General features: G+C 38.0%; 1 protein-coding gene across 1 annotated transcript; it reads left to right on the plus strand.

Moving 5' to 3' along the window:
- Positions 1 to 7,091: 7,091 nt before the first annotated feature.
- On the plus strand, positions 7,092 to 10,182 carry LOC142177114 (uncharacterized). Its single transcript, XM_075245581.1, has 6 exons — positions 7,092 to 7,542; positions 7,660 to 7,810; positions 7,988 to 8,110; positions 8,299 to 8,959; positions 9,079 to 9,243; positions 9,811 to 10,182. Exons 1-6 carry the CDS (start codon positions 7,092 to 7,094, stop codon positions 10,180 to 10,182), a joined length of 1,923 nt encoding a protein of 640 aa, XP_075101682.1.
- Positions 10,183 to 14,235: the final 4,053 nt, after the last annotated feature.

The following is a 14,235-nucleotide window of genomic DNA, read 5'->3' on the forward strand; positions in this document are numbered from 1 at the left end:
ATGTTCCCATGAAGACAGACGAGGCTTAGGGAGCTCCTATATCCTTTCCTCTTTATTTTTTTTATGCTTATTTGTTTAGTTGGCATTAGGGACAATGCCAGCTTTTATTTGTGGGGTTGCTCCCTACTTTTTATCTAGATGGTTGTATATATTAGTTGACTTAGTTTATGTTTCTGTTGATTTTTTTTATTTGGTCTGTATATAACTTTACATTTAGTTACTTTTATCGCACTTTTTATCTTCTCTTTGGTCTGTATATAAAGTTACATTTTTGTATATATATTCATCTCCCGTTGTATATCCTAATCCCCTATTGTAAATATTCATTCTATTTTCTATTTTCGTACAAATTTTTCATTCTTAGCTTAGTAGATAGGCTCGCAGCCTTTTTGTTTCGGTTTTGGCGCTTTCAATAAACCCTTGGTTTTCTTAATGCCACGGTTCTTTCCAAGGGTGGAGTATTGTGCGAACCGGGTGGCTCTTCCCGATGGATGGCGTGACAACCTTCTTAAGGGTTTGAGTCCGTTTTTTATTTTCCCCTCATTTTTAGTAGTTTATAGTTAAGGGTGCTTCAAGCAAAGCTTCACTTGGGCCTAACACATTTACCTTTGATCCCATGGTCAAAGACAAGTGGTTGTGTTTAGGATGGTGAAAGTAGTGACCTTGAGACTCTTGTTTTGACCAAACAAATATCATGTGGTCTTTCAGGACTATTGTGTGCTCAATCGCATCTAAGGTTGTTGTGGGCCCCCGACTCTATGTCTTTAGCAATCCTTGAGTGTGTATGGTGAGAAATCGAATTGTGAGTCCAAGTCCCGAGCCAATGGTCTAGAACTTGCCTGAATGTTTGTTGAGGCGAAATTTTGAGTGAAATTCGATTTGAGAAGTGATTATAGGCTCTCCTTGATCCAAACAATAGTCGAACAATTCCATAGCCTACCAATAATATAATCCTTAGCTAACCCTTTTGAGCCTTAAACCTTTTTGTTTCAAGAACCAATGCTACAAGCCTATACCCGTTCTAAATTATACCCTCTCTTGGCACCCAAATCTTCCCTTAAGTAATGGCAAAAGTCTAAGTTTGGGGGGAGAGACAAGAAAGAAAACAAAGGGGTAAAAGGAACAAAAGCAAAAGGAAAGGAAGGCGATGAAAAAGAAAGAAAAGAAAACGACTAAAAGAAAACCCAATGTGCAAAGAATAAAATGGGATTCAAGAAAAACAATAGTGAAAAAGGTGTGGAAAAAAGTAGAAAAAGGAGAAATGCTTTGAATTTCATAAGAAAGAGTGACAATGTGTCTCTCTAACCCCTTGAAAAGAAGTGGAATACTCAAAGAGTCAAAGAGAATTATGCCAGAATGAATCAAAAGAAGTACTTAAGGGAAGATGGAACCCATATAGACCAACAACTTTTCCTATCCTGAACCAAAAGCCTTCACATTGACTCCATAAAAGCCCTATATGATCTTGAGTTGGATGACGCTCGCATTAGTGGATACTTACATGAGGGTCAAGCATATGGTACTTAGAACCGGACTTGTGACCTTTCCTTGAAAGAGACGAGTGACTTCCCATTAACCTTGGTTTGCGTGCTTATACTCTAAAAAGGTGAGGTTTGCTTTAGGAGAGTTGAGGATGTGTGAGTTTGGGGTCCACAACGACTAAAGTAATTGAGAGAGTTCTTTGATGTAATGGGTCAATTCTTAATGCTCTTGTGTCACACTTGATCCATAGTTTTTCAAAGTTTGATTTGTGTTAATGATCCATTCGTATTGAGGGCAATTGTTAGTCCCAATTGATGCTTGTTGAGGTTACTTTAGAACAACTGGAATTACTTGGATTTTCCTTTAAGGGGTGGGTCTTATTTTGATTGCTTGAGGACAAGCAAAGGTTTAAGTTTGGGAGAGTTGATAAGTTAGGATTTTAACATATTTTATGCCCCTACTTGCCTATGCTTTGATCATATATTGTTACAAAATAGTCCTAAAAGGCTCACAAGTTGTGCTTGATCGCAGGTTTAATCGACAAAGTGACGAAATGTCAAAGATCGGCTCAAAAAGAAGTGAAACCTGCTCAAGTATCAAAGACCAAGAAATATTAAGAAAAGAAGGCCTAGTGCGGACCGCGCAAAGTGGAATGCGGCCGCACTAGGTGGTTCAGAGAGTTGGTGAATCAGGACTAAAAGAAGCGTGGCCGCAGTACACATCTCACGGTCCGCAGTGAAGGCTCCGCGGCCGCACTACTCTTTTGTGCGGTCCGCGGTCATAAGGTTCAGAGAGATTGAGTTTGCAAAGCTAGTGCCATGCGGTCCGCGGTCGTGGTTGCGCGGACCGCGCCAGCTCCCTCCGCGGTTGCGGTCCGTTCTACGCGATCCGCGGAGTCCAAGTTCAGAGAAGCAGGAGTGAGCCCAGTGTGGCCGCGGTCCATTTAATGTGGCCCGCACTGACCCCGTAGGGGTATTTTTGTCCAGTTTTTCCAGCCAAGTATAAATAGAATATTTTACCATTTTTTAGGGAAAGAGATATATCAGTGGAAAGTTGCGCTCGTGAGAACATATTTTGTAGCCATTTTTGGCACTTTTGCTTTACATTTACGATAGATTCTTGTAATTTAATTTTAGCAATTAATTAATATTCTTAGTTCTTCATCTATTTCTTCAATTTCTTTATCTAGCAAGAGTAGCTAAACCCATTAGTTAGGGTTGTGGCTCAACCCTAGTGCGGGTAATTGATGGGTGTTGTCATCTAGTGTTAGATTGACTATGGGTGTTTGCTATTTGGGTTGATTTTATGTTTTAATCTAGGATTGGTGGTTGCAAACACTGATTCAACCTTTGTGGGTTTAACTCTTCTTAAGAAAGAGAGTCTATAACCCCAAAATTGACCCAACAAGGAATTGGGATGGACTCATGAGAAATGATAGTCCCAATTAACGGGCTAAACCTCGAGAGAGTAATTACCCTACTTGAAACCTAGTTGCTTGGTCTAATTTGCCTACCCATTTGGTCTCGAGAGAGTCAATTGGGCAAAGCCACTTTCTCTACCGAGAGGTGTGAGAGTGGGTAAAATTGTGCAACGGTTATAGCATAAGCCCTAATTATGTCAATCGAACCTTAGTAACATCTACCCGTCAATTAGCCACCTAGGTAGTGTCATGACCCTAGTGCCCTTCTTCCCATTAGATACAACTTAGCAATATTCTCGTAGCATAATTTAGTGTTAATCAATAGTTTTACAACAATAGTTATAATTTGAAAACCCAAAAATGTTTGAAGTGACATTAGGAGTACAAACACACCTCTAGGATAGACAAACAATCCAACTCCACTACTATCTCCCTGAGGAATTCGATCCCGACATTCATATCGGGTAAAAGCTATTGTGACCCGCTCTTCCTACCTTAGTGTAGCATCGAGTTTGCAGTGATCAACAGTATCAAGCCTAAGTTTTTTGACGAATTTGCTACACGTGCTCATAATATGGAGCTAAGTATGTCTTCAAGTGGAAATCAAGGGCCACCTGTGTATGAACCTCGCAAAGCGAAGGATAAATAAGAAATAAAGAAAGGAGGCAAGTTTTTGCCAAAGTCTGAGAGCAAGGAATCAATGAATGTTAATGTCTCACCATTAAAGGTCACTACAAAAGTGAGTAAGAAGCAAAGTGTGAAGACAACGTCCTTACAGGATAAAGTTGGCCGAAAGTTAACTCTGAAGGAAATGCAAGCGAAAGAATATCCATTCTTGGACTCCGATGTCCCAGCAATTTTTGAAGAACTCCTTGAGTTGAAACTCATTGAGTTACCCAAAATGAAGAGGCCAGACGAAGCTGGAAAGACTAATGATCCAAATTATTGCAAGTACCATCGGTTGATTAGCCACCCTATTGAAAAGTGATTTGTCCTCAAGGAGAAAGTCATGGACTTGGCCGCTGAAGGAAAAATCTTGCTTGAGGATGAGAAAGACAGTTCGAATCAAGTCTCTTTCATTTTTGGTTCACTTGATCCCATTGTCCTTTGCAATTTTGTCAAAGTACATGAATATGATGACATCCAAATTGCATCATCACCAAATATGATTAAATTTGGTGACTTTAAACCTATCGATGTAAGCAAACCATTGCTTCTCCCTATGGCGTATAAACTAATAATAGAGGAAAAATATCAAGAGAAAGGTGAATCATGTGATGATCAAACTAATGATGAAGGTTGGTGTCACGACCCAAACTGATGGGCCGCAACGGGCACCCGGTACCTTACTCAACCGAATACCAACGTAATGCATCTTTCTTATTACATCATCATATACACGTGACATACGGGCCTAATAGGCCAACATAATTATTTATAAACTCAAAACATAGGCCGACAAGGCCGTACAATCTTTCACATACACGATATATGTCTACAAGCCTTTAAGAAACATAAATATCATAAAGGTCGAGACAGAGTCCCGCCATACCAAACAATATACGTCTAACTCATACTAACCAAACAAGCAACTCCGAAGCAATTGGAGCGCACCAACATCTTCCGCTGAGCTGATAGCCTATATGGAGGGCTCTCGACCTGTCTATCGGGACCTGCGGGCATGAAACGCAGCGTCCTAGGCAAAAGGGCAGTCAGTACGAATAATGTACTGAGTATGTAAGGCACATAAATAAATACATAAGAGACATGGAAGACATATAGAGTACATGACTCAACCTGTAAGTCTGAATAACTTTGTAAATCATAAATTACTTTTAGCATCATGCGTATGCGTATGAATGTCATGTCATGCATAGATACATGTTTCATAACATCATCAGCCTCTGAGGGCATCTCATCATATCATATCGGCCACTGCGGGCAAAATCATCATCGTATACCAGCTGATCAGGTGGTAGTGCGTATATAACGCCATAACCTTTCCCATATCCCATATACATATATACATATATGCGTATATAATGCCGTTTGAATCATATTTACATATATATGCGTATATAACGCCGTTTGAATCATATTTCGGTCACTGTGGGCAACATCATCATCATATACCAGCTGATCAGGTGGGGGGGTGCGTATATAACGCCGTAACCTTTTCCCATATCCCATATAAATATATTTACATATATACGCGTATACAACGCCATCTGGTCATGGGTCAATGCACATGAATGCAATGCATGAAAAGTACATCAATAAAATCATTCGGAATGTCATAAGACCACTTTGCCTCTTGAGAAATATCATAAAGTAACATCTTTTCAACTTTCGTATTTTTCTGAGACCCATGAATAGATGATAAAATATTATGACACATGGGAATTAAAGAGCATAGATATTTCTATTACTTCTATGAGTAGAGTCGCTTATGGAGTTTGTGCATTTGCACGTTTCGTTCATATCGTATGGATAATGCCAAAAGAAAGAAGGGATATCCTTAACATACCTGGAGTAAGGAAAACTCCGTATAATACTCTTGGAAAAGATTGCACCGTACTCCTTTAGAATAGCAAAATTTCACGTTACATCTCCGACCATTGTAACTCACATATGCAGTCACTTTGAAATGCGATGTTATATCTACTGATCTCGTACATACACCTAATACTATAACTAGAATTCCTCTGAGGCGTGGAATAAAACAGTTTCGAACGAACTGATTCACACCATTCTTTTTTTTTGAAAACTTTGACACTACTGGACTTCCCAAAATCATGAACAACATACTACCACAAGTTGCCATCTTTTTATAAACACCCAAAAATGCAATAGCTAGATTTCACTTTTCTTAGCAAACAAAAAGACTTTGCTTTCAAAGTAAAGAGATCAATCAAATTCTTAAACAAATTAACCTACTTTCAGAAGGCTTTCAAGAATGCTAAAATGAATACCTATATGCTTGCACGTTAGAAGGCTTTAAAGAATATAAAACTTGTTGTGTACTAATGTGACACCTTTTCACTTAAATGCAAGAGTCATTATAGGTATATCCATGTGGCTGTCACGCTTTGTTTTGGAGATAATTATAAATTTTTATCCACTTATTAGTTAACCGAGTAATGTCTCGTTACCCGGTAATTAACCAATTACCCAAAATTACTTAAAATTCTATTTATTACTAAAATACTTCATATATACTTTATATGTTATACTACCGTGGTGATATGGTATCTTGCATAGTACTAGTCCATAAATGCCAGGTAATTTTAGCTCGGACCGTATTTTATCCCAAAATGCAAAACTTTGACAAAATTCATTTTGTTAGACTTTCTTCCCCTTTCACCTTCATGAATTTACTAATCAGTTGTGAAATAGCATAATCCTTATAATCCCCAAATAATCTTTTTCTTGGACTGATGTCAATTACCTTATGACAATTTAACGTACAACATTATAGGGTGCAACATCGTCGTAATGTAATACTGCGGGACGTGACATCTCACTTCCGGGAACTCATTAATTTATTTATGGGGTATTTTCATGTACGAAAATATAGGGTGCAACAGTTGGATTCTTGTGACTCGGCAGAGACGCTGCACGACAAATTCACAAAGGGAGTCAAATAAGCAGTTGACTAGGGTAAAATGGTGAAAAGACCCAAGAGGAAAATGATAAAGAAGAACTGGAAGAAAGCAAAAATGGCGGAGAATCACTATTAAAGGCTATGTCGTCCAGTGACACTGGAGGAATTCCTGCCAAGTTGGTTACACCCACCCACGAGCTTCCTGTGAATATATCAAGACCTCATGTTGTAAGATAGATGAAGAAGAGACAAAGAAGGAGGATCCATCATTGCTGCCACCTCCCTTGCTTGAAAAACTCATTGGGAATTTTGAAGAAGTGGAAGTTTGTGATGCAAAAATCACATTTACTATTGATGATCTTTTGCTTGGTGAAACACACCATAATCGCCCCCTATTTATGGTTCGCTTTGTGCGAGAATAGAGAATCAGTAGAATCTTGATCGATGATGTGTCAATATTCTCCCAATTCGTACTATCAAAGAGCTTGGCATACCGATGAATGAACTATGTGAAAGTCGTTTGATGATTCAAGGGTCCAATCAAGGGGGCAAAGAGCTATAGAGTCTATCAAATTGGAAATAAATATGGGAGATTTGCATTCGAGTGCATGGATGCACGTGATTGATGCAAAAACCTCATATAATATCTTGTTAGGAAGGCCATGGTTACATGAGAACAAAGTGGTTTCATCTACCTACCATCAGTTCTTGAAATATTGCGAAGGTGGGGTCGAAAAAAAGATAATTGCTGATGATAATCCCTTTACCGAGGCTGAATCATACTTTGCCGATGCAAAATTCTACTTAAAGAATTACGTCTCAAAGGAGGTTAAGGTTGATGATGTGATATTGACCAAAAGTGTTGCAAAGAAGGTTGATGCAACAACTAGCAAGGAAAATATTACAGTTGAGAAAGAGCAGGTGTTTCATGATAGGAACAAGTTGAATGAGGCATCTTCAAGTAAGAAAGTGACTCTTGTTCTTCGCTATGTCCCAAAGGCAAGAAAGGTCGAAGATCCATCTTCTGAACTACAAGGTAAGGTGTTAGGAGACTTGACCTTTCTTATCAAATGAATTGATGCAATTAAGTCATCTACAAAGTTGCTTGAAGGGTTTGTCAAATCATCAAACCACAATTCGCTTCTAAATCTAGCACTTCCTGCAAAGCACACAAATGAGGGCTTTGACCCAAACACCTACAAGTTGTTGGCAAAAGCTGGATATGATCCCAACGAACCATCCAAGTTCGGAAAGCTCCCGCCTAAAGCTTCAAACCCTACTCAAAAGATGATGATGGAGAAAAGGTACCTACTGAAGCAATCACGTGAAGGATTGGGTTACAAACAACCCCCGCCAATCCGTATCTCCATTAAAAGGGCAAGTTGTAACTACATTACTGCTAAAGAAGTGTTTACGATGCTTAATAAGAAGCCTTATATGTTTGATCGACTTACAAAGCCAAAGACCTAAGTCTTTGATAGGTTGGGACCACTGAAGAAGGAAAACAAGCGTCATGGAAGTGATAGAAGGATTGGAGCACCTATCTTTGCTAAAAAGGAGATTTTGACCACACGTTGTCCCAGTCTGATTCCTTTTAGAATGAGGTGAGAGACCAAACTTGTAGTTTCATGTGAAGAGGCCCTCAAAGCAAAGGCTCCTACTATAATACACACTAAAGAACTTGAGGAAGATGAAGAAAGTGTGGGGTCATCATATCATATCACCATTCATGATGAACAAAATGCTTCATCTTATACGTAAGTCGAGGAAAAGTGCCTTGATATTCATGTAGTCATATATCTTTCAATAATGGTGATCCTCAAAAGGATGAAGACGCTAAAGATGCACCACCAGAGCTTGAAGAAGGGGTGAAGACAACGGTTGATGCACTAAAAGAAGTCAATCTCGGAGTAGTTGAAGATCCAAAGCCCACATATATAAGTGCCTCTCTAACTGGTGATGAAGAGAGCAAATATATTGAGCTACTTAAGGAGTTCAAAGACGTATTTGCTTGGAGCTACAAAGAAATGTCAGGTTTAGACCCCAAGGTGGTTGTTCATCATCTTGCTGTCAAACGAAGTGCTCGTCCTGTAAAGCAAGCACAACGTTGCTTCAGACCTGAACTGGTTCCCTTGATTGAAACCAAAGTTAACAAGCTTATTAAGGCCGGTTTTGTTCGTGAAGTTAAATATCCTACATGGATTTCAAGCATCGTCCCTGTAAGAAAGAAGAATGGCCAAATCCGAGTTTGTGTTGACTTTAGGGACCTAAATAATGCTTGTCCTAAGGATGAATTTCCTCTTCCTATCCATGAGCTCATGATTGATGCAATAACTGTATACGAGGCGATGTCTTTCATGGATGGTTCATCTGGATATAATCAAATTCTCATGGCACCGAAGGACGAAGAACTTACTACCTTTCGCACCCCTAAAGGAATATACTGCTACAAGGTAATGCCTTTCGGTTTGAAGAATGTCGGTGCTACATATCAACATGCCATGCAAAAAATATTTTTTATGACATGCTTTATAAAAACGTGGAATGTTATATTGACGACTTGGTGGTAAAGTCAAGGAAGAAGGATGATCACTTGCAAGATTTGAGGATGGTATTTGAACGGCTTTGGAGATACCAACTCAGAATGAACCCGTTGAAGCGCGCTTTTGGAGTTACTTCTAGGAAGTTCCTCGGTTTTATTGTTCGACATCGAGGTATCGAAATTGATCAAGCTAAGGTGGATGCTATCTTGAAAATGCCCGAGCCTAAAGATATTCATGAATTAAAAAGCTTTTAGGGTAAGTTGGCATATCTTAGGAGATTTATTTCGAATCTGGCTGGAAGATGCCAACCATTTACTCGCCTCATGAAGAAAGGGGTTCCTTTTGAATGGGACCAAGCTTGCAGAAATGCTTTTGAAAGCATTAAGTCTTATTTGATGAAATCTCCAATACTGGTAGCCCCCATACCTGGAAAGCCATTAATATTGTACATTTCAGCATAGGAAAGATCAGTAGGAGCGTTTCTCACTCAAACAAACAATGAAGGCAAAGAAAATGTGTTTTATTACTTGAGTAGGATGATGACGCCAAATGAGATCAAGTATTCGCCTATTGAGAAGTTATGTTTGGCACTTGTCTTCTCTATTCAGAAGCTGAAGCATTAATTCCATGCTCACGTTGTGCGACTCGTCTCAAGAGCGAACCCTATCAAGTTTGTCATATCTAAACCAGTCCTAAGTGATCGATTAGCGAGATGGTACCTCCAATTTCAACAATTTGAAATTTTGTATGTTCCTCAAAAGGTAGTAAAAGGACAAGCATTAGCAGACTTCCTAGCTGACCATCCGATTCCAGATGATTGGGAGTTGTCTGATGAATTGCCTGATGAATATGTAATGGTCATAGAAATTCAGCCTCCTTGGAAGATGTATTTTGATAGCGCTGCACATTGTGAAGGGGCTGGCGCTGGAATAGTGTTTATCACTTCTCAAGGAAAAATTTTGCCCTATTCTTTCACTCTGACACAACGGTACTCCAATAATGTTGCTGAATATCAAGCGCTCATACGTGGGCTTGAAATGTCTATAGATATCAAACAGTTGCAATTACAAGTTTTTGGAGATTCCAAATTAGTGATCAAAATGTGGCTTACTTCATCCGAGTCAATATGTTGACATTTTGGCATTCCTCGATATATATTGATAGACAATGGTAAGCCATTTGATAACAAGTTGATGAATAAAATATGTGATCTTTTGGCTTCAAGAAACGCAATTCCTCCATATATTATGCGGCTGCCAATGGACAAGACACTCTGTAACTTGTTGAAAAAAGTTGTTTCTAAGTCTAAGAGAGATTGTCATGAGAGAATGGAAGAAGCTCTTTGGGCATATAGGACCACATATCGCACACCAACGCAAGCGACTCCTTATTCGCTTGTTTATGGAGTTGAAGCAGTCCTTCCACTTGAGCGTCAAATCCCATCATTGTGGCTTTCCATTCAAGAAGGACTCACTAATGAAGAAAATGCTTGGTTATGACTTGAAGAATTGGACGCCTTAGATCTTTCCAAGTGGGTGACCAAGTTCTTGTGGTCAAAAGGCCTATTATTACCTCTCGTCGATCTGGGGGCAAATTCTCTGCTAAGTGGGATGGACCATATATCGTACAAGAGGTATACTCAAGTGGCGCTTACAAGATAGTTGACTCGGAAGGTTTGCGGATTGGCCCCATCAATGGGAAATTCATGAAGAGATACTATCCTTGAAGAAAACAAATACGTTCCTTAACGCACGAGCATAAACTGCATGTTACTCCTGGCCCGCAAGAGTATAAACTGTGCTCAGCCCATAAAAAAAGGGTCTGCTAGGTTAAAAACCTCGAAAGAGGCAGCCTAGGCAAAAGTTAGGACATAAAAAGAACTCACCCATTTCGATCTGCGAAATGACTTGATCCTCTTCACCGAGGTACGTAGGCAGCTTAAAGTTTCATTCTAAGTTCAATCATATGAGTTCAAAAATATAAATTACCCAAAACATTATTCAAATGAGGTATGATGGAATATAATTCACTTGATTGACACTTGAAAATTAGGTGTACATGTATTCTTTTGTTGAACTCTTTGTCTTATCTTAATGGGTCAATAGGGGCAAGCCCTCCATGTCAAATTGAGGTCTTTGATGGAATTATTGTAGTTTCTTTAATAAGAGGCTAAATATTCAAGTTGAAGGCTCCAATTCTAAGCCAAGTTAATTTTGTCAAGTCTATTACATCATCAATTTGAAGTATTCAAGCCCGCTAGGTCTTAAAGTTGCAGTATTCAAGTGTGCCAAGTCATCAAATCCATAAAGTATTAAAAACAAAGAAGCTCACTTGTTATAAACTGCAGAATGACTTGATCCTCTTCACCGAGATTGTTATCTTCAAGACAATTATAGTCTTTAGTAGGCTGCAAAGTTTTCAAGACCGTCATGTCTTTTAGCTGAATTCTTCAAGTTTTCCAAGTCGCCAAGTTGAATTCTTCATATTTTCTATATCATTGATTTGAAGTCTCTGCATGCTAAATCTTCAAGTTGAAGTTGAGTTAAATTCTTCTAGTCCGCTAAGTCTTCAACTATCCAAGTCTGCCACGTCTTCGAGTTGAATTCTTCAAAGTGGCTACTTCAAGTTTAACTCTTATACTTTAACCTTCAAATCGAATCATCAAGTTAAAGTCTTCAAATCTACTAAGTCTTCAAGTCGAAGTCTTCAAATCTGTCAAGTTTTCAAGTAGAAGCCTTAAAGTCTGCCATGTCTTTAAGTTGAAATGTAAAAAAAAGATTCTTTGACTATGAGGTTATCTTTACTAAAGTAGTATCTTTGGAATTGATTTCTTCTTCTACCTGCAAAAAAAAAAAGGAGAAACATATCTGTATAAAGGAGATCATAAAATTACCTGTGAAGATTGAAGTTGAAGAGATATTCTTGGTGGACAGCTTTTTGAAAAAAGATAAATCATGCTTCATATAATCTCTGATTCATATATCTCGAAATGAGGACGAGTTTTCATTCCTTTGCGCTGAAAGGTCAAATCTTTTAGTGGTGAAGTAAAATCTTCAAGTTAGACTGTATAATGGACTTTGCTGGTCTTCGTCTAGGACAAAGTATAGTCTTCAGCTCAGACGGTATAATGGTCTTAGCATCGGACAAAGTAAAGTCTTCAGCTTGGATGGTTGTCTTCGCCTTTGCAAAATAAATCTTTGGCTCATACGGAGTAATGGTCTTTGCCTTAGATAAAAAGTAAAGTCTTTAAGTCAGACGGTGTAATTGTCTTCGCTTCAGACAAAATAAATCTTTAGCCCAGACGGTGTAATGGATGCCTCAGATAAAATGAAGTTAAATCTTCAAACAAGATGAAGTCATTAGCTTAGACGGTGTAATGGTCTTCGCTTCAGACAAAATAAATCTTTGACCCAGACGGTGTAATGGTCTATGCCTCAGATAAAATGAAGTTAAATCTTTAAACAATATGAAGTCATTAGCTTAGACGGTGTAATGGTCTTCGCTTCAGACAAAATAAATCTTTGGCCCAGACGGTATAATGGTCTATGCCTCAGATAAAATGAAGTTAAATCTTCAAACAAGATGAAGCCATTAGCTTAGAAGGTGTAATGGTCTTCGTTTCAGATAAAAGTAAAATCTTTGGCTTAGATGGTGTAATGGTCTTTGCCACAGATAAAAGAAAGTCAAATTTTCAAATAAAGTGAAGTCTTTAGCTTAGACGGTGTAATGGTCTTCGCTTCAGATAAAATAAATCTTTGGCTCAGATGGTGTAATGGTCTTCACCTCAGATAAAAGTAAAATATTTGGCTTAGATGGTGTAATGGTCTATGACTCATATAAAAATAAAATTTTTGACTTAAATAATGTAATGATCTTTGCCACAGATAAAGAAAGTTAAATTTTCAAATAAAATAAATTTTTCGGCCAACATGATGTAATGTTCTTTGCCTCATATAAAATAAAATTTTCAGTTCAAACGATATAATGGTCTTTGTCGTAGCCAAAGAAAGTCAAGTTTTAAATAAAATAAAGTCTTTGCCTCGGACGTTGAAAACTTTCACCTCGTACGAAGTATAGCCTCTGCCTCGTATGAAGTGATGTCTTTGCCAAAAAAGGGAATCAAAAACATTAGAATAAAGAATTAAGGACCATGACCCTCGGAAAAAAATTAGCTCCCATGATATATTTTATCTTGCTTGGCGGGTGGTGCAAGTATTTGGCGATTTATGTGTTGATATACAGCCAAATATAACATGACTTAATTATCCAGAGGATACATCAAGATTAATGCATACGTTTGAGGTCATTGAATATAATAGTCATTATCACTCTAACACATAAATATGAGGATACAATCTCACTGTGATTTCTACCGTCTCAAATAGTTAGAAATTACAGTACTTTGTATGTTGACACTTTAAGATCAGAACATGCAAATTTCTATGGCATTGAAATCTTACATATATATATCCATGGAATGATGATGGTCAACACCAAGCTTTTCAAAAAATTAAATAAAGAGCCTATCTAAAGTGGAAATATACAAAGAGAAACAAGCCAAGCATTCAACAAAGATAATTCTGAGGACAAATGGCATTTCTTTTTCTTATCATAGAGGGAAGCACTAAGTCTTACATGTACCTCTTAGCCGTAATAGAAACAAAAAAGGATCGCCTTCTAAAGAAGAAAAAAGGGACTCTTATGCTCTTTTGAAATTGCACAGTAAAAAACGGTGTTATGCTTCCATATTTATAGAGATGGAAATTGAGTAAGACATAGAGTCCTAGATGGAGATGGATATTTTTATCTGATTCTACTTGATCTCAAATGATAAACATATCAAGGATCCTAATTTGATTAGGAGATAATCTCCCGGATAATATTGAGCAGAAACTCTATCCATAATTCAAATTCTTAGATATGGGTTTACAATCTAGCTCAAATAAAATTTGCAGAAGCATAAACTCACGTGGAATGATGCAAGTATTTCCTATAATCATGGAATTTTGCTATATTAAAAAAAAGGGGGACTCAGATGACTTCTTATTTTTGTTTTAAAAAGGGATGCTAGATAAGGAGGCCATTTTGGAGTATTAAATTTGTGTCAAACACAAATTCTTACGTAATTCCTAAATAAGGCAATGATTGCCTCACGCGCTTGATCAATCAACGTGTAAACAAAACAA

The sequence above is a fragment of the Nicotiana tabacum genome, chromosome 3 (genome assembly GCF_000715075.1).
Source record: "Nicotiana tabacum cultivar K326 chromosome 3, ASM71507v2, whole genome shotgun sequence".
Classification (NCBI taxonomy): Eukaryota; Viridiplantae; Streptophyta; class Magnoliopsida; order Solanales; family Solanaceae; genus Nicotiana; species Nicotiana tabacum.

What these genes read in the sequence shown, in the direction of transcription:
- LOC142177114 (XM_075245581.1), top strand. Translation starts at nt 7,092, where the DNA reads ATGGGAGATTTGCATTCGAGTGCATGGATGCACGTGATTGATGCAAAA. An exon ending in AAGATGATGATGGAGAAAAG is followed by an intron (nt 7,811 to 7,987) that starts GTACCTACTGAA and finishes AGTCTTTGATAG; the next exon opens with GTTGGGACCACTGAAGAAGG. An exon ending in AAGGAATATACTGCTACAAG is followed by an intron (nt 8,960 to 9,078) that starts GTAATGCCTTTC and finishes TTGGTGGTAAAG; the next exon opens with TCAAGGAAGAAGGATGATCA.